The sequence below is a fragment of the Equus asinus genome, chromosome 7 (assembly GCF_041296235.1).
Source record: "Equus asinus isolate D_3611 breed Donkey chromosome 7, EquAss-T2T_v2, whole genome shotgun sequence".
Taxonomy (NCBI): domain Eukaryota; kingdom Metazoa; phylum Chordata; class Mammalia; order Perissodactyla; family Equidae; genus Equus; species Equus asinus.
Window position 1 is genome coordinate 104,668,093 of NC_091796.1, and position 27,041 is coordinate 104,695,133.

General features: G+C 42.9%; 1 protein-coding gene across 13 annotated transcripts in view; it reads left to right on the forward strand.

Moving 5' to 3' along the window:
• Nucleotides 1-27,041, forward strand: part of EML1 (EMAP like 1) — a 168,503-nt gene that overhangs the window by 96,651 nt on the left and 44,811 nt on the right. For all 13 annotated transcript variants that reach the window (XM_014854571.3, XM_014854574.3, XM_070514302.1 and 10 more), the window contains exons 3-4: nt 12,342-12,477; nt 24,197-24,331. In XM_014854571.3, coding sequence (XP_014710057.1) covers nt 12,342-12,477; nt 24,197-24,331 — 271 coding nt within the window. The remainder of the gene's footprint in view (nt 1-12,341; nt 12,478-24,196; nt 24,332-27,041) is intronic.

The window sequence follows — 27,041 nt, forward strand, 5'->3', positions numbered from 1 at the left end:
AGGTCACACCAAGAAATAGAGAAAAGGTCCTAAGGAGGTCGGTGAGCAGGTGGTGTCCCCGAATGGAGTGGGCGTGGTTTTCCCTGCTCAGCTGCCTGAGCTTGGAGGACGATGGATGAGGGGAGGAGGAGAGCGACTCCATCAGATGCTCTGGGTTGCTGCTCCTCCTTCAGCGAGCGCCGTGTTGGTACTGGCTTGTGTACCCCTATCTCAATAGCTGGCACTCTGTAGCCGTGGTTTGGTTGGGGAATCTGTTAGACAAGATGGATTTTAAGCAAACCTCCTTCGGTTTATAAAAGCTCACATCATTGTTATCACTTTACAATATTTTAGCTGGCTGTCCTAATACAGCCCCGAAGTAGACTGGACACATGGCATTCTAATTTTTAAATGTTAAGTGATTTTCCCCCCAAGGTTAATAGTCAGAAGCTTAGGGCTCAGTGTTTTGTGTTTTGGGTGTACATCATTGTGCTGCCTGCCCAGTGACAGGGAGGGCTGTGCCACAAAGAAACAGGGCAGCTTGGAAGACAGTGAGCATTCCGAGGGGTCCGTGTGGTTCAGCTCCAAGCAAGTGCCTGGGAGCGCCGTGTCTGTGCTGGAGCCGTCCCTCCGTGTTAGCCGGCAGTGTCCGCTCCCTGGGTCAGTATTGCCTGCGAGGCTGTGGATAAGAATCCTAATTCCTTTCCACGACAGGACTTCACCGATTAGAAACAAGTTATCGTGCCCTCTAAGCTTTGACTCGCTGTATCGCTCTTCATATGACTTAACTAGTACAGCAATGAGAACGGCGGTCTCGTGAAAATAACGCACTCATAGATCAAGTTCAAGGCTTATTGGGATGGGGAAAGATTGTGGCCAGTCCCATAAAATGCGGGGCCTGTGGACGTGCGGTTTATGTAGGGGGACGTCTGTCTCAGACTCTACTTTTGCTTGACAGCATTTTCCCGTCCCTAGGATCGGCTCTTTATACTAAGTATCCGTCTCTTCTTAACCCAGTGATACTGCCCTGGGTTTTAGGATCCACTCAGTCTGCATCTCAGCTCCCCAAACTTGCCTATTCTCCTTTTCCTTTGCATTTGTGTTTTTTTAAATATTAAGAGCCGGCTGCCCTGTCATGCATCTTAACCCTAGAGAGCCTCGGCCTGCTGATTGGCTTTGTCCGTGTTGGATGTTCTTGGATGGGAAGATTCGGAATGTTTTAATTACTCTGAGTGTCGGTTACCATATCGTGGGGAAAAGAGAATCAAATAGTTTATGGAGGCGTATGTTCTTAAAATTCTTGCTGATGTTGAAGTTTTTTCAGTGTTGTGGTTGGAGAGAGAGCAATAGTCACTGCTGACAGAACGCAGTGGATGGACCCCCTTGTATATTGTTATTGTGAGTGTAAATACAGAAACATGCCTGATGGGAAAAGGAGTTCATTGCAGCATGAGGCACAATGGAGAAAAACTAGATGGGAAACAGCAGAGGCAAAGCACGCAATAGGGGCATGGCCAGAACACTGTGACACCTGTATGGTTGATGCTGTGTCATCTTTAAAAATATTGGTGTTGGGGGCCGGCCCAGTGGCACAGCGGTTAAGTTCACATGTTCCACTTCGGCGGCCCAGGGTTCACTGGTTTGGATCCCGGGTGCAGACATGGCACTGCTTGTCCAGCCATGTTGTGGTAGGCGTCCCATGTATAAAGTAGAGGGAGATGGGCATGGATGTTAGCTCAGGGCCAGTCTTCCTCAGCAAAAAGAGGAGGATTGGCAGCAGATGTTAGCTCAGGGCTAATCTTCCTCAAAAAAGAAAAAAATGGTGTTCTTGGTAACAACAGGGAAAATGCTTATGCATGGCCTTAAGAGTCAAAAAACAGGATATAAAACTGTATATACTGTATAGTTTCAGCTAAATAGATAAAGTGCATGCAAAGGCTGGAAAGAGGTATACCGAGAGCGATTGCTGGCTTCTTTCTTTTTTTCTGAGTGGTAGGATTATGATTTATTTTCTTTTTTATACTTTTAGTTGGTTCTTAAATGTTCTTTGGTGTGTGTTCCTTAATAAGCAGGAGAAATTTATGTCTTAAAAGTGACTCCTTTCTTCCCACGGAATCTGGTCTGTGCTGCACTGAGATCGACAGCAAGGCTCGGGCAGATTCCGAGGCTGGAGTTTGCACACCTGTGTTCTCAAGAAGACAGGAATCGTGGTGTGGAGTCGCATGCAAACTAGATCCATTGCACAGAAGCACGGCTCATTTCCACTTCAGTGCCAGGGAGCATTTCAGGATTTTAATGTAAAATGAAGGTGAAAATAGAGTCATTATCCCATGTCTGGGGTTGTCTGCTTGTTATGCATTAACTAGCGAGCAGTTCATATTTCTCATTTTAAATTTTTCTTGTGTGTTCAGACCGTAATTCAGCAGCTTGCCTTTTGGAAAACTTTTATATACCTTTTGCAAACTTTTTATTGGTTATGTTAATAGCCTCATTAATAGCAGATCAGACAATTACTAAATATAACCAAGAACCTGCTGTTGGAGATCCCATAAGGAGATAGGTCCTACTGTTCCAGGGCCTGGAAACCTCGTCTCAGAACTTCGCCTCTGCAACCGCCGTTGGAAGCAAATTATGGAGCATCTTTATGGAGCCTCTGCTACATTAACACTTAACCCCGATATTCAAAATAATACTTGTAGCCACTGTTTATTGATTGCCTAGCTGCTGAACTTTGCAAGAGATATTTTAAATATATTTGCTCATTTTACCTCTCCACAGTTCTTTGAGTTAGGTCTTATTATGCCCATTTACAGGTGAGAAGCAGCCTCTAGGAGATTAAATAATTTGTCCCAGATTACACAACTAATCAAGGAAAATCTGGGACTGGACCCCAAGGCCTGGCTGGACATGTGTTCTTTCTGCCATCTGTGTTGCTTTGCTGTGCACACTTCTTAGCAATATTATTTAGATTAGCATTAATTAAATCTAATATTTAAGAAATGACTTGAAATGAGAGTTCTTTTCTCACAGTTTAATTTGATTTGCAAAGTATCCCAAATACAATAGGTCGTATTCAGCACATAATTGTGTGAAATATTATGCGATGGTCCCTTCACAAATTTTATTAGATAGGTGCAACTAACAAATTAAAAATTTTTAAGCTCTTTGCAATGAGTGAAATTAATGAATAATAAACTTAGTTCTTGGGGCCGGCTCGGTGGCGCAGCGGTTAAGTTCGCACGTTCCGCTTCTCGGCGGCCAGGGGTTCGCTGGTTCGGATCCCAGGTGCGGACATGGCACTGCTTGGCAGCCATGCTGTGGTAGGCGTCCCACGTATAAACTAGAGGAAGATGGACACGGATGTTAGCTCAGAGCCAGGCTTCCTCAGCAAAAAGAGGAGGACTGGCAGTAGTTAGCTCAGGGCTAATCTTCCTCAAAAAATAAATAAATAAATAAACTTAGTTCTTTATCCTGGTTAACCAAAATTAGACAGCAGTTTTTTTCCTCTCTCTCTTGTCTCCTGTGCTTTCTCCTTATGTTTTGCCTTACAAATTGGTAATTAAAGAAAATAACTTTTGCTTTCTTTTAGATGGACCACACTGTAGTTTCTTGCGTTTTTCTCATTAATTGCCCTCCTCAGTTTAGATAGGCATTCTTTAATGATTTATAGAAAAAGTTCAGTAGGTATATTCAGTTTTTTAGAGACTAAGAAAGATTGTTTTTAAACTTTGTGTTATGAAAATGTTCAAATGTATGTAAAAGTAAAAAGAAAAATACCTTTTTTTTTAAACCTGGCTTCATTATTTATCAACATGTGGTCAATTTTGTTTCATTTATTATCCCCCAACCCCGGACCTCCCCTCACCACATTAGGATTATTTTAAGGCAAATCCAATACATCGTATCATTTTATTTATAAATATGTCAGAATGTGTTTCTAAGATATGAGGACTTTCTTTTTAAAAATCCACAATACCATTATCGCACTTAATATAATTCCTTGATATCAAGTCAGTATTCAGATTTTCCCAGTTGTTTAATAATTGACTTTTTATAGCAGCTTTATTCACATAACATAAAGTTGAGTTATAATTCACATAAGATAAAATTCACTGTTTTAAAGTTCACAATTCATTGGTTTTTACTATGTTCACAAAGTTCTGCAGCCATTCCCACTAATTTTAGACCATTTTCATCACCCAAAAAGATACCCCCATACCCAGTACCAATCATTTCTTTTTTTTTTTTTTTTTTAAAGATTTTATTTTTTCCTTTTTCTCCCCAAAGCCCCCCAGTACATAGTTGTGTATTCTTCGTTGTGGGTTCTTCTAGTTGTGGCACGTGGGATGCCGCCTCAACGTGGTCTGACGAGCAGTGCCATGTCCGCGCCCAGGTCTCGAACCAATGAAACACTGGGCCGCCTGCAGCGGAGCGCGCGAACTTAACCACTCGGCCACGGGGCCAGCCCCCAATCATTTCTCATTGCTCCCTCCCCCACCCTTCTAGCAACCATCAGCCTGCACTTTCTATGGATTTGCCTGTTCTGGGCATTTCATATAAATGGAATCATGTATTATGTGGTCGTTTGCCACTGTCGTCTCTCACTCAGCATAATGTCTTCCAAATTCATCCATGTCTCAGCAAGTGCAGCACTTCATTCTTTTTTATGGCTGAATAATATTCTGTTGTATGGATATGCATTAACGTATTGTTTATCTGCTCATCAGTTGATGGACATTTGGGTTGTTAATGCATGACTTTTAGCAATCAGTTCATTAATGTCTCTTTTGCCTGTGTATTTCCATTATATTGATTTTTCAGTGTTCCAGAATTCTTGCACTACTAGACCCATGCCTGAGAATCAAATAAGTAAACATGGTACCACGGGCTGCCTCATCTACCTGCCAAACAATATGTTAAAACCTGATTCATGTGCATTTTGATAATTTCAAAATCTCTTTCAAATGATATAATGAGAGTTAGGATTTTAAATCTGCGGTAGGTCTTCTGACTTCTGGCACAGTAGATGAAAGGCGACATGTCTACACGCCGTTCCATACCTTGTTCCTTTCACTGCAGTGTGTAGCGATCTGCTCATCCCTTTTACGGCTGCCTAATACTCCACTGTGAGCGTGTACCGCGGTTGATTCAACCAGCCCCTGTTGGTCGTCTTTTATTTTACAAATAACGCCACACTGATTGGCCCTGTGCATACGGCATTTTGTATTTTTGCCAGATTGTCTTTAGGATAGATTCCTGGTAGTAGGATAGCTGGATCAAAGAATAAATGCATCTGTGATTTTGCTACATATTGGTGATAGGAAACTTCCCCAGCACTTAAGTAATGATCAACTTTGTCTTAAAATTTAGCAAAAACAGGTTGTCTTCCCCAATTCCAAATATAGACAATTTAGAAATAGATAATTAGGAGTCCTAAGTTCATAATGGTCAGATAGGCTAAAATCAAACTTTGGATTTCTACACATCATCACATACACAGTCGTGGTTTGCATAATTAAATTTATCTTGAAACCTAACAGGATGTTTTACTTATCAAATATTGCACATTGAGTTATTAATATGATGTAAGTTTAAAGGGGGTTTCCTGATCTTTGATTATAACTTAATATCAATATCATAATATTAAACATTAGTAGATTTGACTAGCTATACTTGAATTTCTATATTTACATCAACTGTAGTTTTGAAAATGTATTATTGTGGATGGCACCTCTTAAAGTCTGGGTATTTCAATCCTACCATTTAGAAAAATGAAAAAAAAATCTCATTTCAGACTCAATTGTGAATGTTTAGACCCGCGATGCTGAATGCCTGTGTTAGAGCCAGAGGTTTCCAGTTACCACACTGCGGAGTCATTCGGCAGGGAATTTAACTCGAGGTGGTTCATGGGGACCTTATATTAAATGGTGTGCACAGTAGCAGGAAGCGGCTGGCCGTAAATACTGCACGTGTGATGGATCTGTGCCTCCCCACCAAGGCCTGTCCACTTCGGACTTGCGGCTCGGCTCCCTTCACTTCCGGGGGCTTGGCAGGTATAAGAATTTACGTAGAGCGGCGAAGTCACGTAGAAACTCGGATGTTGCTTTTCAGAACACTCTCCTCACATGAATTAGGACCACAGATCTCAAAGCGGGAAGAGACATCCTTAGAGTGTTCATAGACTAAAGCTGCTACTTTATGCGTTAGGAAAACAGGGCCTGGGGGTCTTGCCTGGTTACCCTGCCTGTTGGGGACACACTGGGTCTGGCACCTGGGTCCCCCACTCCCAGACCTGAGCCCCTTCCCCTCTGCTTTCCCACCCCCCCTGACTTTGCCTGGGCACAAGGACAAAAGCCTCTGTTGATCGGATGAGAACCGGGGTCTTCTGCCTCTCCATGTGTGTGCAGGATGCAGCCGTAGGCGCTCGCTGGATCTGATCTCCCTTGGGCGCCTTCAAGCATAACTGAAACGCTGCCCTTAATTCTTCTCACATAGCACTCAGAACACTAGATTGCAGCCTGTTGTCCCAAACAGACCGTTGTATCATCTGTTGCAGCCATGGGATCACAGCTACTACTGCTCGTGTGCCTGCTGCATGCCGGGCACCGTGCTAGCGACTCTCCGCTCCTCATTCCTATTCCTCACAGCAGCCCTGCGAGGTGGGCACCCCTGCCCTTTATTACAGAGAAGCCGAGGCTTGGGAAGGTAGGTGACTTCTCCCAGGCTACGTAATTAAGCCGAGTTGAGAGTGATCCGGTCCTGTCCTGTCTAAGACTCTGCCCTTTGTTCCTCTGCTCCTCCGCCTCCCTCGAGATTTGAGATTCCAGCCATCGTAACAGCCCTCCTGTGAATGTGTTCTAACACACCTCATTTATCACTCATTCTCCTTTATGTGAGAAATTCTCCTTTCGGTGCTTTATGTCTATGTTTTGCCCCTAGGAACAATTAAAATGTTATTAAAAAACAAAACCAAACCCTTTTATGAACCAGAAGACCGTCTTATAACTTCGTGTCAGCCAGAAGCTCAGCATTCATTTATTTTCGCACCTGAAGAGCAGGACGTTGTGTTTGAGCCTTCCCTGGTGCTATTTCTCTTCTGCAGTTCGAAAGATCGCTTGTCGAAAAGTGACTCATTGCAGCCGCTCCAGGGTGCTGCTGGCCTCGGGATCCGCCTGGCTGCCTAACTGGAGCTGGGCGTGGAGTCCAGGCCACTCAAAAGCACGTGGACAGAGTGTGGAGAGAGGTCTAGGTGACACCCCCAGCACAGACGTCTACCACCCACTCTAATTGGGAAAGTAAGACTCGCCCACCTGAATCAACAGTGTCTGCTCAGGTGCTAGATTGTGAGGTACACACTGGGTAATCGAGGTCAGAGCGAGGGGCCACCGGGGAGGGCTGGAATAACGAGAAGAGAGTGGAACGAACCCGCGGTCCTCCATAGTGGTCCCCGGAGCAGCGGCAGCATCGCCTGAGAACTTGTTAGGAGTGCCCGTTCTCAGGCCCCGTCCCCGACCTTGTGAATCAGAAACTCTGGGGGTGTGACCCAGCGATCTGTACATTAACCCGCCTTCCAGGGGATTCTGCTGCGCTCAGGTTTGCAGACCTGACAGAAACAAAGCTAAGGAGGGGGGAATGAGCTGGGACTTTTTTGTTTGCTGTTGTTTTGTTTATTTCTGTGGTGGACACTGAAGAGTGGGGTCACCGTGGGAAAAATACAGTTGGACGGAGAGAATGAGAGCAGATCACTGAGGCCGTCAAAGAACGAAATCACGAGTGGCAAAGTGGCGGGGAGGCGCGGCAGCCCAGGAATCAGGAAGCTTGCCCTCTCCCTTCCCTTCTCCGGGCCTGGTTGTGAGGTGGGAGCCGGGCCAGACGTGTCGTGTCCCGATTGGACGAGCTGGTGCATTTCAAGTTGTTTCCACTCTGCCTGACGCCAAGCACTCAGTGGCTGCTATCATTTCTGTGATTCCATTTTACCTTGGTTTTGGCGACTGTTAACGTGGTACAGGATCGTCAGTGAGGGACGTGAAGACGAGAGGCTTTAAGGAGATTAGCCTGGGCAGAGCCCTCAGACCGATCCTCGGTTGTAGGAGCTGTGCTGGGGCAGCGGCTGGATAGACAGCAATAGTGAGAAGGAAGGGCGGACACCCAGCAACGTCGTGCTCATTTTCTAGAGTTGCCGTAACAAATTACCTCAGACTACATGGCTTAAAACAGCAGAAATTTACTCTCTCGCGGTTCTGGAGACCAGAAGCCCGAAATCAACATCACCAGGCTGAAATCCAGGTATTGGCAGGGTCGCTTGCTTCTGGAGCCTCTGAGGGAAGATGGTTCCATCCCTGTCTCCTCTTCTGGTGGCCGCCAGCCATCCTTGGTGCTCATTGGCTTATAGACTCGTCACTCCAATCTCTTGTCTTCGCTGGCATTCTCCTCCTTGTGTGTCTTCACATGAGCTTCTTATAAGGACACCAGTCATTGAATCTAGGGCCCACCCTAATCCAGCATGACCTCGTCTTAACTAATTACATATGCAAAGACCCTATTTCCAAATAAGGTCACATTCTGAGGTTCTGGGTGGACATGAAGTTTGGGGGACACTGTTTAACCCAGTACATGTATTAAAAAAAAAAAAACATAATGGAGACTGAAATGGTAGGTGAAGTAGAGAGAGAAGGTAGAGATGAGGTGAAGATGGTATTTCTTTCTACTTGGGAGAAGGGTCTGCCCTGGCAGAGAAGGGACCTTAGCAAGGAAGGCAGATTGTGTGTGCGAGAGAAGATTAAGAATTTTGGTGTTAGTGCTGCAGGGTTTCCACTGGGGAGTGTTAGCTCCCAGCTCTGGGTAGGCCCACACTTGGAGCAGGTACTCACGAAACGAGGAGAGAGAGATCGTGGAAAGAGTGGAGGGTGTCGTGCTCTGGCCGGAGGGGACTGACTGTAGTTTTTCCACTTTCCTTCACATTAAAAAAAGAAGGAAGCCCGGGCCTCCACCTTAGGGACTGAAAAGTGTCAGTGTACTAAAAATTTGGCATTCTTTGCAGTTTTGTCATTGGCAATGTTTTTAAGAGCCTAAATTGAGGCAGATTTAATTCTGTAATGAACGAAATAAATTAAATTCTGCTAGCATTTTTTAATAAATTTTTATTTTAGAATAGTTTTAGATTTACAGAAAACTTGTTAGTACAGACAGTTCCTGTACACCCTACACTCAGCTTCTGCTGTTACTAACATACAATTCGTATGGCACAGTTGTCACAACAATGGACCAATATTGATACATTAGTTTTAATTAAAGGCATACTTTATTTGGATTTCCTTAGTTTATCCCTCATGTCCTTTTTTCGTTCCAGGGTCCCATCCAGGATTCTATTTAGTCATCCTGTCTGCTTAGGCCCAGTTTCTCAGATTTTCCTTATTTTTGATGACCTTGACAGTTTTGAGGAATCCTGGTTATATGATTCATTGACTGTCCTTCAGTTTGAGTTTTTCTCAAGGTTAGACTTGGGTTGTGGTTTTTAGGGAGGGAGACCGTAGAGGTAAAGTGACATTTTCATCACCTCATTTCAAGGGTACGTGCTGTCAACATGACTTCTCACTGTCGGTGTTGACCTTGATCCCCAGGCTGCGGCAGAGTGGGCCAGGTTCCTCTGCTGGGAAGTGACCCTCCCCTCTTCCATACTGTCCTGTTCATAAGGAAGTCACTGTGCGCAGCCCACACTTAAGGTTGAAGGATTATGCTCCACCTCCTTGAGGACGAGGTATCCACATAATTGTTTGGAACTCTGCATGGGAGATTGATCTCTTCTCTCCCATTTAGTTATTTACTCAATCATTTATTTATATCAATGTGGACTCATGGATTTTTGTTTTATACTTTGGGCTGTAATCCAAGGCCACTTTATTCTGTTGCTCAAATTGTCCTGCTTTGGCCATTGGAGCTCTTTCAGTTGGCTCCGGGGTTCCTTTCACTTGCCCCCATCAATATAGAGTTTTTGGGTTTTGTAGTTGTTTTTCGAGCACTTCTTTACTTTCTGGCACTACAAGATGCTGTAGGCTCGTATGTTCCCTGCCCCATTTCACCAAGGAGCCCTGGTTCCTTTTGTTGTAGATGGTGTTAGAAAACAAGGGGTGGGCACTGGGCATTATTCCTTTAGGCTCTCTCAGCAGACAGAGCTAGGAATATATGTGTTTGTACTAACCTGTGTGTACGTTTTTTTGTTGTTAGTGCTGTTGAGTCTATTCCGAGTCCTAAAGACCCTGTGTGCAGCAGAGCAGACCCCTGCCGAGTCTTTCTGCACCATCGTCTCACTTGTGGCACTCTATCAGACGCTGCTATTCATAGAGTTTTCATGGCCAATGTTTTCTGAAGTGGGTGGCCAGGTCCTTCCTCCTAGTTTGTCTAGTCTGGAAGCTCCGCTGAAACCTGGATGACCCTGCTGGGGTTTAAAATCCCAGTGGCATAGCTTTCAGCATCACAATAACATGCAGTCACCACCGTAGGACAACCGACAGGTGTGCCGCAGCGGTGAGAGTGTCGCGTCTTAACCACTAGACCCCCAGCACTGGCCTGCGTATATGTGCATATCTGTAATTTTACGTCTTAGCCATATCAAGCTAAACATGACTTCATGCTGATGTCTCCTACTCTACTCCACACCATCCGGTTCATTCTAGCCCCGCCCCCTCGCTTGTCTATCACCTCCCTCTCCAACAGTGAGGAACCTGGCCCCTGCCATCCTCCACGCATTGACTTAATGGTTCAATTCTGGTATTCGTGTATGGTGATTTCAGAATTGTTAACCCCTACCCCCATGGGAAGCAACTTCACTAACTAGAACACAGTGCTTATGTGCAGTTCCTTTTGTAGTCTTGCAGTCTCTGCCCATTTCCAAAATTAAGGCAGCATTTTCCTCTCCACCCCCTTCCATGAGGTTTTGTCATACATTTGTAAAATGGTTAGATTTTTTTTTGTCACAGTCTGCGTTCCATCATGAGGTTCCCCATCTCCTAAATGATTTTTATTTGCATACATTAAGTTTCACTCTTTGTGCTGTAAGAGTCTGTCGGTTTTGACAAATGCATAGTGTCACGTATCCGCCACCACAGTGTCATACAGAATAGTTTTACCAGCCTAAAAAATCTCTTATGCATCACCTGTTCAAACACCATCCCCCATCAACCTCTGGCAACCACTCATCTCTGGTTTTTGTCTCTAGAGTTTCCCCTTTTATAGCACGTCATGGAAATGGAATCATACAGTGTGCCTTTCAGACTGGCTCCTTGCCCTCAGCAGTATGGATTTAAGACTCGTCGATGTTGTTGCATGGATTGGTTCACAGAATCATATTCCACTGTGTGGATGAACCACAGTTTGTTTATCCACTCGCCAATTGACAGACATCTTTGTTGCTTCCAGTGTTTGGCGATTATGAATAAAGTTGCTGTAAATATCAAATGCAGGTTTTGTGTAGACATGAGTTTTCAAATCAGTTGGGTAAATACCTAGTGTCACACAATTACTGGATTATATGGTAAAACTATATTTAGCAACTTCCACGCTGCCTTCCAAAGTGGCTGTACCATTTTGCATTCCCGCCAGCAACGAGTGAGTACTCCTGTGGCTCTGCACCCTGGCCAGCAATTGGTATTTTGTCTGTTTTTTGGATTTTAGCCACCCTAATAGGTATACAGAGATATCTCATTATTGTTTTAATTTGCATTTCGCTAATGACAAAAGATGTTGAGCATCTTTTCATATGCTTATTTGCCATCTGTATATATTCTTTGATGGGGTGTCTATTCAGATCTTTTGCCCATTTTTTTAATTGGGCTGTTTATTTTCTTACTGTTGAGTTTTTAAGAGTTCTTTTTATATTCTGTATATAATTTCTTAATCAGATATGTGATTTGCAAATATTTTCTCCCAGTCTATGACTTATCCTTTCATCCTCTTAACAATATCTTAACCAGAACAAAAGTTTTTAAAATTTTAATGAGCTCTAAGCTATCAATTTTTTCTTTCATGGATTGTGCTTTTGCTGTTGTATCTAAAAGCTCACCACTGAACCCAAGGTCACACAGACTTGCTCCTGTTTTCTTTTGGAAGTTTTATAGTTTTACATTTTACACTTCGGTCTGTGGTCCATTTTGAGTTAGTTTTTGTGTAAGGTGTGAAGTTGGCGTGTAGGTTCGTTGTTCCAGCATCATTTGTTGAAAATCTCCATTGAATTGTCTTTGCACCTCTGTCAATTCTGCTAGCATTTTAAAATTGACGTCCTTTCTCTTTCTACGCGTCTTAAGTTCTGTAAAGAGTTATTTTGACAAAGGGAAAAGTTCTCACTTCCTTCTCTGCTTGTCTTACAGCAAGACCGCTGGTGCAGACCTTGCCTTTAAGACCCACCGTCAACAATGGCACCGTGTTACCAAAGAGACCCAGCGGCTCCCTGCCATCCCCCTCGGGGTCCAGGAAAGAAACCGCTGTGCACGCAGCAACCAAAAGGTAGGCGGGAGGTGCCTTCAAGGAACTCTCAGAGCAGCTCCATCTCAGGTTGTAAAACAAGTATTACTTTTTATATGACACTTTACAACTTCTCATCTGAGTTGAAGCTTGTAAAAGTACAATATTTGGTGTGTTGCCATAATGGAAACCATATAGATTTATTCTTCTGCTTTTTTTAGATTTAATCATATTGTCTTTGAAATCTCATTAGCTAAAACCACATTGTGCTGTTTTGTACTTTTACTTAAAGTTCTTTTTGAAATAAAGAATGGGAGTCTAAACGAGGCAGAAATGAATAAGCTGTTCCAAGGTCTGTGCTTGGCACATAGCAATGTTCAGATTGCCACGCTTAAATTTTTGCTGAGCTTCAATTTTTATCTATGAAATTTGGATAAGCTCATACTTTTAAATTGTGCCTAACAGTGGAGTTCCAGATACTGATGTCTATCAAAGCATAGTTTGCTCTTAACTTTTCTATAATCTCATAATTGTCGTATTAAAATTTTATATATGTCAGGCCACTTTTCGAAATTTTTAGGTTCTGGAAAATTAAATACCTGATGTAATTTAGCACAGAAAGCCTTAAAGAAATTCTTCTGCAACAGTGCCTCACAGGCTTGTTATAAGGACTTGTAGAGCTCATTAGAATACTAAGTGCCTTCTGTGCACGGGGTGTGAAGGTGCCCTGCCGTGCGCCGGGGAGACCCAGCGGGTTTGTGAGATTTGGTGTTGGGTCGTGACGCGGAATGAAGAGGTAGCGATCCCGTCTTATCTTTTAAATACATAGTGTTTATACATAATGGCCTATCCTTCACCAAGCACATTTTCATTGTGTTTCATCAGATAGAGTTTCACGCACTTATTGTTTATGAATGTCAAGAAAATTGATTTTGCAGGGCTTTTTAGAACTTTCAAATGAAAATTCTTGGCCTCATTTTCATACCTTGTTTGAATCATTGATTTGTAATCAACGCGAAATGACCTCTGGATCCTAATTAGCAGCAGTAGATGTCGGCTTTTATTCATCTAGATGTTGTAAGATTGACAAGACTAACTTTCTTTTAAGATTTAGGTTGCCATCTGTTATGACTTTCTTTTTACGGTGGTAAAAACAGCACAACGTGAAATTTACCATCTTAATCGTTTTGAAGTGTCCGGTTCAGTGGTGTTAAGTATATTCACATTGTTGTGCGGATCTCTATAAATTCTTCGTCTTGTAAAATTGAAACTCTCTACCCAATAAACCTTAATTCCTCCCTCCAGCCCTGGGCAACCATCTTTTTCCTTTCTGTCTCTATGTTTTTGATTACATTATATACTTCATGGGAGTGGAATTATACAGTATTTGTCCTTTTGTGGCTGGCTTATTTGCTTAGCATCATATCCTCAAGCTTCATCCCTTTTGTAGCATGTGACAGGATTGTTTTCTTTTTTAAGGCCGCATAATATTTTGTTGTGTGCATATACCACATTTTCTTTATCTGTTCATCTATTGATGGGTATTTGGGTTGCTTCCACCTCTTGGGTATTGTGAATAATGCTGCAGTGAACATGAGTGTGCAAACATCTCTTCAAAATTCTGCTTTGAATTCTTTCGGATATATACTCAGAAGTGGATTGGCTGGGTTATATGGTAATAGTATTTTTAATTGTTTGAGGAACCTCCATAACGTTTTCCATAATGGCTGCGCCATTTTACATTCCCACCAACAGTGCACGAGGGTTCCAATTTTGCCTCATCCTCACCAGCACTTATTTTCTGTTCCTTTGATTGTGGCCATCCTAATGGGTGTAAGGTATATGATATCTCATGTGGTTTTGATTTGCGTTTCTGTTATGAGTGGTGATATTGAGCATCTTTCCATGTGCTTGTTGGCCATTTGTATTCTTCTTTGGAGAAATGTTTCTTCAAGTTCTTTGCCTATTTTTCAATCAGGTTATTCATTTTGTTCTTATTGTTGTTGAATTGTAGAGGTTCCTTATGTATTCTGACTATGAACTCTGTATCAGTTCTATGGTTTGCCAACATTTTCCCCCATTGGATCTGTTGCCTTTTCACTCTACTGATTGTTTCCTTTGAGGCACAGTTTTTCAGTTTGATAGTCCCATTTGTCTATTTTTGCTTTTGATGTCCTATCCAAGAAATCATTGTCAAATTCAGTTCCCTGAAGCTTTTCCCCTATGTTTTCTTCTGAGACTGTTATAGTTTTAAATCTTATGCTTAGATCTTTAATCCATTTTGAGTTAATTTTTGTATATGTTGTAAAACTAGGATCCAACTTCATTCTTTTGCATGTGGATATCCAGTTTTCTCTACCCCATTTGTTGAAAAGCCTATCTTTTCCCAATTCTGTAGTCTTGGCACCCTTATCAAAAGTCATTTGGCCATATATGCAAGGGTTTATTTTCTGGGCTCTCTATTCTGTTCCATTGGTCTATATTATCTGTCTGTATGCCAAAAAGATAGCACACCATCTTGAATACTGTTATTTTGTAGTATGTTTTCAAATCAGGAAGTGTGAAACCTTCAACTTTGTTCTTCTTTTTCAAGGTTGTTTTGGCTATTTGGGGCCCCTTGAGATTCCTTATGAATTTGGGGATGGTTTTTTTCTATTTCTGCAAAAAATTCCATTGGGATTTTTTTTTTCCTCCCCCAATCCCCCCAGTACATAGTTGTATATTCTAGTTGTGGATCATTCTAGTTGTGGCATGTGGGACGCCACCTCAACATGGCCTAATGAGTGGTGCCATGTCTGCACCAGGATCCGAACCCTGGGCCGCCAAAGCAGAGCACACGAACTTAACCACTTGGCCACAGGGCTGGCCCCTCCATTGGGATTTTGATAGAAATTGCATTAAATCTATAGATCACCTTTGGTGATATAGACATTTTAACAATATTGAGTCTTCCAATCTGTGAACATGGGATGCATTTCCAGTTATTTATGTCTTTTATTTCTTTTAGCAATGTTTTGTAGTTTTCTGCATACAGGTCTTTCACCTCCTTGGTTAAGTGTATTCTTAAGTATTTTATCTTTTTGGATGCTATAGCAAATGGGATTATCTTCTTAATTTCCTTTTTGGATTAGTCATTGTTAATGTATAAAAATGCAACTGATTTTTGTGTGTTGATTTTTGTATCCTGCAACTTTGCTGAAATTATCTATTAGTTTTAAGATTTTTGTGCGTGGAATCTTTAGGGTTTTCTATGTGTAAGATCATGTGATCTGCAAACAGAGATTGTTTTACTTCTTCCTTTCCAATTTGGATGCCATTTATTTCTGTTTCTTGTCTAATTGCACTGGCTAGGACTTCTATGTTGAATAGAAGTCTTGAAAGTGGGCATCCTTGCCTTGTTCATGATCTTAGAGGAAAAGCTTTTAGTCTTTCACTGTTGAATATGATGTTAGCTGTGGGCTTTTCATACATGGCTTTTATTATGTTAAGGTAGTTTCCTTCTATTTTTAACTTGTTGAGTGTTTTTAACATGACAGGGTGTTGAATTTTGTCAAGTGCTTTTTCTGCATCACTTGAGATGATCATGTGATGTTTGTCCTTCGTTCTGTTAATGTGGTGTATTGCATTGATTGACTTTCATATGTTGAACCACCCTTGCCTTCCAGCTGCGAATCCCAATTGGTCATGATGTATAATTCTATTAATGTATCGTTGAATTCAGTTTGATAGTATTTTGTCAAGGATTTTTGTATCAGTGTTCATCAAGGATGTTGGTGTATAGTTTTTCTTGTTATCTCTTTGTCTGGTTTTAGTATCAGAGTAATGCTGGTCCATAGAATGAATTGGAAGTATTCACCCCCCTTCAATTCTTCGGAAGAGTTTGAAGAGGATTCATGTTAATTCCTCTTTAAATGTTTGGTAGAATTTTCCAGTGATGCCATCTAGTCCTGGGCTTTTCCTTGTTGGCAGATTTTTGATTACTCTTTCAATCTCCTTCCAATTATAGATCTGTTAAGAGTTTTTATTTCTTTATAATTCAGTCTTGGTAGGTCCTATGTATCTAGGAATTTATCCATTTCCTCTAAGTTATCCAATTTGTTGGCATATATTTGTTCATAGCAGTCTCTTATAATCTTTTTTATTTTTGTGACATCAAGTTGTAATGTCCCATTTTTCATTTCTAATTTTAGTTGAGTTTTCTCTCTTTCATTCTTAGTTAGTCTAGCTGAAGATTTATCAATTTTATTGATCTTTTCAAAAAAATAAAAACAACTCTTGGTTTCATTGATTTTTTCTATTGTTTTTCTGTTCTCTATTTCACTTACCTCTGCTCTAATCTTTATTGTGTCTTTACTTCTGCTAACTTTTGGTTTAGTTTGTTTTTCTTTTTCTAGTTCCTTGAGATATAAAGTTAGGTTGTTGATTTGAGATCTTTCTTCTTTTTAATATAAGTGTTTAGAGCTGTAAACTTCCCTCTTAGTACTGCTTTTGCTGCATCCTGTAAGTTTTAGTATTTTTTTTTTGTTTTCATTTGTCTCTAGATTTTTTCTAAATTCTCTTGTGTTTTCTTCTTTGATTTATTGGTTATTTAAGAGCAAGTTGTTTAATTTCAAGATTGACTTTTTAAAGCAGCAAACAGTGAAAAAATGAGATTCTTGTCCTTTATTCTTGAAGAAAATAGAATTTTATAATTCATACCATATATCTGGAATTTAAATAAAAGCAAAAATTTTTTCAGAGCAAAAAAATAAAAGTAAAAATTGACATGTGCACCCAGTGCTGGGGCCCAGTGGTTAAGTTCACATGCTCCACTTTGGCGGCCCAGGGTTTTGCGGGTTCAGATCCTGGCTGCGGACATGGCACCACTCATCAAGCCGTGCTGAGGTGGCGTCCCACATAGAACAACTAGAAGGACCTACAGCTAGAAAATAGATCTATGTGCCAGGGGGCTTTGGGGAGAAGAAGGAGAAAGAAAGAAGATTGACAACAGATGTTAGCTCAGGTGCCAAACTTTAAAAAACAAAATTGAAATGTAGATAGAATTCCTAGCTTTCAGTTCACTTCATGAAAATTTATGTCCAGCATTCTTGCTCTCTGATTTTGTAGGAGTTTCTCTGTTTGGTCTTTGGTGTAGTACAATCCTGCCCTTCACTTAATAGACTTTTTATGGTTTTCTTAGACCTTGCAGGATTGTTTGGCACGATTGTTAGAATTCTGGGCAAATTGTGTTTTGAGTTCAAGTATTTGAAATATTTATTCAGGGTCGGATTAAGGCTGGAGATGAGATTTCTGAAACTGACCGCAGGAGTCAGGCTGTGCTGTAGAATCTAATCGATACTTTCCCGCAGGATGTGAAAACACAAGGAGGCATTAGTGGGCACTTCAGCCCTCTTTAAATCAATGATGATGGTAGAAATCATTTTTGATGATAATAACGCCTACCAAGTGCCAGGTTTTCAATACCGTTATCACTAATCCTCAAAACAGCCTTGCAAGGTAGATTTTATTATCCCTATTTTGCCAATGGGAAAACTGAGGCTCAGAGAAGTGAAGTAACATTGCCAGGGTCCCACAGCTGAAGAGTGGGGAACATGGGCTCCAACTCAGCTGGTCTGAGTCCAGAGCTCACACCCCTTTCGCTATGCTGCGCTGCTTCCCACAAAGGTTTCCGGGTCAGCACTCACATCTGCTCGTAAAAGTGCTTGATGTGATTCCCATTTGGAAATCGTCCTTCTTGTGTGCTCCACCCATCTGTATACTGCTTGTTAGAAGCAGTGATGTTCTAAGACACCACTGTGAGTGCTATCAGGAGTGGCAGTCAGGAGTGAGAGGTCTCTCAGAGAGATTCCTGGCACATTGCACGTCCAAAAGACACAACTGCCCATTAACAAGGTTGCTGTGAGCAGAGGCCTGGGTCCTCTGCCCCCTTGTCAGCCGTATATGAAAGGGCACAGGGGCAGTGATGGCTCTCAGTAGCATTAGGAGGAAAGGAAAGAGGGAGGGAGAGAAGGAAGGCAGGCAGGCAGGAAGGAAGATTACTAGTAGCCATCATGTATGTGTGTGTATGTGTTTATATTAAACAGTAACCTTCCTTCTAGAAATATTCTAAGTCCTCTGTAGACTTTTTTTTTAATTTACAAAACAATCAGGTTGATTCAGCTGATAAGCTAAAGTCTAGCAGCCAACTGGAAATCCATGGTTTTCTAGACTGAGTGTCCAAGCCTCTTCGTTTTCGATTTAGAACGCAGTGATTCATTTATTTTGTTTCTCTGGCTCTTATGAACGTCCATGGACGTGAGTCCCCATCCACTTGGAAGTCAGAAACCCAAACAGTAGCATCTAGTTGTTACTCCTCGGTGAGGTTCCTAGAGATGTCTCATTAGGAGGGAATTTTGAAAACAGAAAGAAGCAAGCTGGGCATTATGAATATTAGGATTAAAATATCTTCCCAGCCATCTCAAATATGTGTACAATCATGTCGGAATTTTTCTGTAATCAGAGTTCCAAATGCACTGAGGGAGGGCATCCTTGGGGTATGGATGGTATATGTTTATCTTCTCTTCTCTGGGGTTTTTCAGCCTAGTGCTTAAGAACAAAATCCTCTTTGGAAACTGTCCAGCACCCAGTGGTTGTGCTTTGTGTTGCCAATTAAGACTTCGACCGGGGGCCTGATTTGGAATCCTTGGGAAAAGCTTTGTTTCCATTAGTCAAAAGAAAAAAGGCAGAAAATCTGGGGAAGACGTTGTAGGTCGTACCTTGCTCAGTGGGGATGCTGAAGCTGACGATGGAACAGCATTGCCAGTGGCTCAAATCAGAGACAATCACTCATTCTTCCCGCTCCTCAGTGGAGCTTTACAATAGGGAGAGTGGGAAGGAGGGAGAACAGATGAACAAAACTGGTACAAAAAGAAAGCATTATTTTAAAGATGCTCTGCTCCAAGTGTACGATCGGATGGTAAACAGCTATTGCTTCCAAACAAACAGCTGACAGTCCTTTGGAAAAATAGAACCACTTGTATTAGAAATACGGCGTTTGTAAATGCACCAGAGTCAGTGCTGGTCGTGTACATGATTTAAACAGTGGAAAAACAAAATCTGCTTTTAGTTGTTCTTTAATTTTGTTCCTAATATATTTATCACTGAGAGCCGTTGAAATATAGGTGTGCAATTCATGTTTCGAGTCTGCTCTCAGTAGCCAAATAGAGATGGGAGTGTTGTGTGACCAGAGGAAGACGAACTGGCACCCACCCCTTTCTCAGAAGTTAAGCAGGTTTCTCTGAGCTCAGGCAGTTGGCTTCATAAGGTAGAAAAAAACCTTCTTTTGACCTATCAGATTCTCTGAGACCATCAGCGTTCTTAGGAAATGACTTGGGTTTTGCCACAAAGATGTCTTTAGACAGTGAAAGACAGGAGCGTTTCTTACCTGTTGAAGTGCACGGTCTCTGTCTGTCAGAGTTATCTCATAACTTGCAAGACAAAAGCCACGTTGGTCCTGGTCCCATGTTGATTCCCCAGTGCTCAGCACAGCGCCCAGTGAAGGGTCGATGCCTAATGAGTGAGTAATTGTTTTACTGCAGCGTTGGTTCCCCCAGCCGTCGTGACAAACAACGTCATCAGAAAATCCCTGGTTATGCATAAGAGCTACCTGTGAGATATCTGTTTTCTTGATTGTGAAAGCTTGGGATCTTTTTGCAAAATTTTGGAAAATGAATTCTTGATTCCAAATCACATAATGAAAGAAAGACATAATTGTAGCTTATTATGCTTAAAGTTACTCTCTAAGAAGAAAGATTGCCGCTCTTCTGGTCAGCTGTCTCCATCACAGAAATTTTATGATGTCTAAAATTTAGTTTAAATTGGCAAAAACCATGAATGCTTATGTAATGTAATGGCAGGAACCGTCACATGGGCATCACTTAATGATGGAAGCCCGTTCCAAGAAATGCATCGTTAGGCGATGTCGTCGTTGTGCGACCATCACAGAGTGCACTTACACAAACCTAGATGGTGCAGCCTGCTACAAACCTAGGCTGTATGGGACTGACCTCACGGGACCACTGTCGTGTATGCGGTCCGTCATTGTGACCGAAACGTTGTTATGACTATATTTGCAGAACTTAGGGGGTTTTGGGTTTGGGAGTAGGAGTAGACAACAGAAGGGAAAAGAAGAAATGATGGTACCCGTGCATTTGTACACCAAAAATACTTTACTTGCCTTAAGCACTAAAAAATGTAGTACGCTATTGTACGGTCTCTCACAAGCCAGTACTTCTGCCACTTTCAAAACCGAGAGTATTATTTTTCACGCTGTCCAGAGGGAACATACCTTCTTTGATATTCCCCGCTGGATATTTAAGGAGACGCCTCGCAGTGAGTACACAGTACTGCTCCCTCCGGCTGCCCTTCAGCTGCGAATGTTTGTCTTCAAGCTTTATTTTCTGTCCTTCCTTCTTAGTCCTACTAAATCCTCTTTAATTCATAAGAGCTCTTGGCTCTCAAAAGGAAATGTCTTGTTTTTTCCATGTATACGACAATAGTAGATTTACAAAAAAGCGTAACATTTTAATGCAAATGTGTGAATGACAGATATCTTGAAAGAGCTGTGATGGATGATGCCGGAGTCTGTATATGCGAACCAAGATGTTTTTCCATTTTGCTGTGTGGTGTGTGTGCTGTAATTTATTGAAGTTTACCGAACGGTTTTTCCACGCTTTGATTATTGTTCTTACGTTATTCTGCTTTGTTTCCGTGCCTCTTGCACATAGATTAAACAGGTCTCTGAGTCCTCTCAGTGCATGCAAAGTGCATAGATCCACATCCAGGTGAGGGCTGCTTGGGCTCGCTCGGTAACCCCAGCGGCTTCTGCGGTACTTTACTTCCCTTTTAACACAGTAGCTTAGAGCTCTTAGCCAACATCTGCTGCTGATCACGTCTCAAATCATGGAACTGTATTAGTTATTGACATTGATTAGATTTTTAGAGGTTCAACAGGTCCTTAAAGCTGCTGTCCTCCCGTGTTTCATCAATTGCCGGTGGCCTTCATTAGGAAGCCCAGTAGAGAGAGCAAGGGGTGAAGTCACCTCTGGTGACTTGCTCTGTCCCTGAATTTGCTTCCTAATCTGTAAAATAGGGATAGTGATACTTTTGCGGGGGATTTGTGAGGTTTAAATTAAATAATATGCTTAAAATGCAGAGGCCTCAGTGTAAGTGAACTGCTGCTGCCACTGCTGCTGTCACTGATGTCCCTGTTAACTCTTCCAGCCACCAGATTGAGTGTTAATTATTAGAAAATGGGTTAATGTTTGATATAATTGATTCACAGCCATGGTTTTTCACCTCTTTAAGGGTGCTTTATACAAGTCTTTAAATTGCCGTGAACTTGCCGTGAACTCCCACAAGGACACCCTGGAGGCGATGCTCCCAGTGGCCCCACTCCCAGGACTGCCAGCTGCCGGGGCCGCGTGCGTCAGAGCCTTGTGCTAGATGCTCAGCAGAGAGAGAGCCCGCTAAGATACATTAGCTTGGTGTTTTTTGTTGTTGGAAGATCTTGAACTTTAAGCACAAAGGGTTTCTATAACTTTTAGACTTCAGTCCCAAATTTCAGAAATGTAAAGCTCTCCCAAGATCTATAATTTCCTTGTCTCCAAATTGAGTGTTCTGAGAGTTCCCATTTTAACCTTAAGGCACACCCAGGCAAATCCCGGCTGTAAGATTCTGGTGCTGTAAATTCAGAGCTTCCTCAGTTAGCAAAAAGTATATTCAAATCATCATGATTATGGTCATTTTATGTATGTTCGCTGACTCAAAGAGTGAGATGGTTTTTCAAAAGCCAGTACACTCTGCGTTTTTTAAAAACAAGGCTAAGAGATTATTTACTTAACAATTGGAAGTTGCAAAGGAAAAGGGACTGAAAGTTGGCCTGAAGGAATGAATAGACAATGAGGAAAAAGAGAAGAAAGGAAGAGAGAGTGGTGGTTACTAAGAGGAGCAGTGGCTGGAGACAGCGGGGCCCTCCATGTGTGAGGCCTTCCCACGTCCCATGTCATCTACTGATGAGAAATGAGGGCACTGACACTCAGCCCAGGGACACTAGTCTTGCTGTCACAAGTTCCTCTTTCCTCCTGACTGAAGTTTGGTTCCGTCTCCCACCTGCCCCGGAAGCAGTGCTCACTGAAGCCACCTGAGACTTCTTAATCATGGTCCTCCCCTCACCTCCCCTCTCATCCTCTCTCTGTAGTATCCAGCAGCCTTAACAAGTCCTCGCACATTTTCTCTTGTCTCCTCCCACCACCCCCTCCTCATTTCCTCCTTTCCCAGCCTCTCCAGGTTTCTCTGCTACCTCAGGCTCCCGTGGCAGTTGCTCAACCCACGTCTTAAAAAATTCCTCTTTTCCTGGGGATTCTTTTCATTCTCATCTTCTCTTCTTCCTCAACTGGCGATTTCCTCCACATCCGTGGTTCAGGGCACCAGCGGCACAGCTCCTGTCCTGAGCCCATTCACAGGCTGCAGGGCTGGAGACCTGCATCGCACCCACCGGCACCTCGACTCTGCGTCCAGACCAGACCCTCGCTGGTCGGTGCCTCCTCCCGTGGCCCCAGCCCTGGAGTGGCAGCACCACCACCCACCCTCTCTGTCTTTCTTCCCCACAGAGCAGGTGCTAAATTAAAGCACCTCGTGTCTCTTCCCGTGAAGGGTCAAAGTGTGACACTCCCGTTTATGTATTCATTTATTTCATCCTTTCACTTAATAAAATGTATCAGGCTTCTGTATAGGCCCTGCAGAGTATACGAGAATGATAAATGAGATTGGATCTCAAGCAGCGTGTGGCCTACTGATGAGATAAACTTTGCAGGGATCCCTGCAATACGGTTACGTGCTCCAGGAGCAGAGCCATCGCCCTGCAGCCCCCGCCCTGGCTGTTTCCCGCTCAGCCCTGGGAATTACCTGTGTACACGGCATCCCTTTTCCTCCAGCAGGCTCTTCCCTGCTGTGTAATTACAACACATTCCAGCCACTCATTTTCTCTCTCCCGGAAATTCATAGTCTTCAGGAAGTCTCCCCCCACCCCAGGCTGCTAACCACTCTAGTCCTGGTTAGGCAGAGGGACATAAGTGCTCGCATGGGCGCCACCTCTGAACAAGGCATCTTACATAGGGTGGAATGTTTCTGTCATTACCTGGGGCATGCTGTTTGTGTTTGTCCCATGTGTGCCTGTAGACCAGAGTTCTTCAATATCAACACTATTGACATTTGGGGCTGGATCATTCTTTTCCGTGGGGGCTGTCCTGGGCATCATAGGGGGTTGAGCAGCATCCCTGGCCTCTACCGCCTAGATGCCAGTAGCAGCCCTCTCCCCCTGATTGTGACAGCCAAAAATGCTCCAGCCGTTGCTGAATGTCCCCTGGGAGGCAGTCAGCCCTGGCTGAGCACCACTGGGCTAGACTGAAGCCTGCTTCAGGGCGGGGTCACTTCCCTTAAGCCGCTGGAGTGCTCTCACACAGTAGTGGGGGTCTTACCTTTCCGTGTCCCCTGTGACTTTGAACTGTACTAATTGCCACAGTTACAAAGGCAGTGAGCAGAGGCACTGATTCCAGGTGCCATTCCAGAAAGTTTTTTGACCTCTATAGGTAGGAATTTAGAGCCCACTATCTTTTAAATGTCCACGTGGAAATAGGATGTTCCATGTATATATTTTTACACTCAGCAGTTAAATAAAATCACACCGTTAAGGCTTTCATTGTCATTTACATCTCCCTTCTAGTACCATCAAGAGGACCAGCTCTTCTGAACGAGTGTCTCCTGGGGGTCGAAGGGAAAGCTATGGGGATTCCAAAGGAAACCGGAATCGCACAGGATCCACGAGCAGTTCTTCCAGCGGCAAAAAGAACAGTGAGAGGTAAGGGGCGTCTTATCCCTGGGTCCTGCTAGGCAGACATTTTGTTGCCTCTTGTCCCCAAAGATGAGTCAGAAGATCCCCTCATATGCACACAAGCTAGGAGCTCTCACTGGCACGTGGGCCTTCTCCCGAGACCATTGTGGGGGCAAATCAGCCACGGAGGCAGCTGCTGGTAACAGCACACACCAGTTACTGTCCAGGCAGAAAAAAGAACTTGAGCTCCCAGCACTCTTGTACGGGCAGAAGTGGTTCTGAGAACGTGCTCAATGCCAACTTCATGGACTGTGGGAAGCCGTTCTGAATTTCCACGTGGAGCCCTTTATATGTCCAGGACATCCTGCTGCCATTTTAAAATTCCTTTTAGTGGATTGTTCAAGTTTGTCAGGAGTATTTTCTAAGATAGACTGGTAAAAAGTTGTAATTTTACGATTTGTCGGAAACTATTTCTAATATTGAGCTAGCGCCAGAAATAGAGACCATTTCCTTTTTGGTGTCATGAAATACATTTACTTCTAATTTTGAATTTTTCTTTAAGGTTAGTTATAATGGATTACGATAAATATCTATGAAACTGATAGTAACATTTTATTAGTGAAAGCTAATTCCTGGCATTTTAATGGCTTGTTTTCTGTTTAGGAACGTCTCGTGTAGATGAGATCAGTGTCTCTGTGTATATCTACCTGACGTTGTACTTTATTCTTGCTTTTTAGACATTGTGCTTTAATTTTATTCTCTCTATTGAGCAAGGCTTAGGAAGGAATTTCAGCTTCACTGGCTAAACTTGTGTTTAGTTTTTTGTGTTTTTTTTTTTTTTCCAAATGTTCATGTAAGGAGAAGGCTTAGTCATAAAGCAATTGACTCCAACCCACGGGCTGTAAAAATTCCAAGTTTGTAAATCCATTCTGATTCAGTCCTGTAAAGGAAGCTTAAACTCTTTTTCAGTGTTACTGCTAAAAGATAGCTTTTGTAGAAAAGATGCCACTTCTCACACCTCTAGCAGGGCAGGCGATCTCAGAAACCACTGACATGGGGCTCTGTCTCCTAATTTAGACTATTAGTGCTTCTTATCAGAAGATTATGCTAATTGGGTGATAATACCTTGGAAATAAGGCCAAGTGGTTACACTGGCAACAGAGCGTGAGTCCTGGGAGAGTCGGTGTGGTCTTTAGGCTTCTCTGAATTCAGGGTGAATTTGGAAGTTGACCTGAAATGTCTAGATCTTGGCAGTTCTTAAAAACTTGGCTCCTTCTCTGCACATCTGATTTTTATTAAAAATTTCCAGAAAGGATCTGCATTGTGCAAACTCCAGATCTGTTTTATCTTTTAAATCCTATGGCTTTGGTAAATGGGCTGGGTAAATATTTCCATAAGACATATTTACAAAGGGTTTTTTTTTTTAAACGCCGCAGTAGGAAATTTTGATTTGGAAATGAAGGACTGGGAAAATTTACTAATCATTTTCTAAAAATAATTCAAGCAATTAAACATGTCCATTTAAAAGTAAATTCTTTGTCTCGTCAGAACGCAGACATAGTTGAGGCCAACGCAGCACCGAACTGGCTGACTTGACACACCTAGGGAGTTTCAGAGAGAGAGTCCCTCCCTTCTCTTAGGTAGTTGCTGGTACTGACAGACACCTCTGGGGGCCCTTGGGAGTAACAGCAGCAGTAACTCAAACAGAAAGAAGCGATGGAAGTGAAGGTGAAGTTGGTGATGCAGTCGCTGCCTGGCCCTTTTCCTTAATTCTTCCTCTCCAATGCCATGTGAGCAGCCCGCTCTTGGCTGCCCTGACCTGGCGTGGAAGCAGAGCTAGAGCCTCGCTGACCTATGCCCAGTCTTCGGGACTTGAAGCATGCAAAGAAAGGGACGAGGAGGTGGCCCCGATGTAATTCCTCTTACACATTATGGTTATTTGTTGGTCTCAAGATAGGTGGTCTCCTCCCCATCGTTCACTCGTATTTGTCCATGGTTCCAGGATGCTGGCTTCCATTTGTCCTTGGTTCCAGGATGCTGGCTTCCATTTGTCCGTGGTTCCAGTATGCTGGCTTTCATTTGTCCATGGTTCCAGGATGCTGGCTTCCATTTGTCCTTGGTTCTAAGATGCTCGCTTCCATTTGTCCATGGTTCCAGGATGTTGGCTTCCATTTGTCCTTGGTTCTAAGATGCTCGCTTCCATTTGTCCATGGTCCCAGGATGCTGGCTTCCATTTGTCCGTGGTCCCAGGATGCTGGGCTTCCATTTGTCCATGGTTCCAGGATGCTGGCTTCCATTTGTCCTTGGTTCTAAGATGCTCGCTTCCATTTGTCCATGGTTCCAGGATGCTGGCTTATGTTTGTCCTCAGTTCCAGGATGCTATCTTACGTTTTAAGAGATCATCCTTGTTTGGTTACTGTAGGCAGCAAGACGTAATGGAAAAGGCATAGGCTCTAGAGTAAAAGAAAGAGCTGGGTTTGTAAGCCAGTTCTGCCACTTAACTTCTCCCAGCCTCAGTTTTTCCTCTGTGAATTAGGGATTTTATGCCTAATTCCCTTGACTCTTATCAATGAGCTAACTGGTAGGAAAACACCCAGCGTAGTGCTTGGCACTCAGTAATGGGCATCATGTCGTGAGACTAGTTATGAAGTGAGGCCCGTGTGGAGCAGAGAAAAATGGTTTGCAAGACTTTCCAAAATTCTGAACTGTGGTTTCTCCTCATTTGTAAGATGAGGAC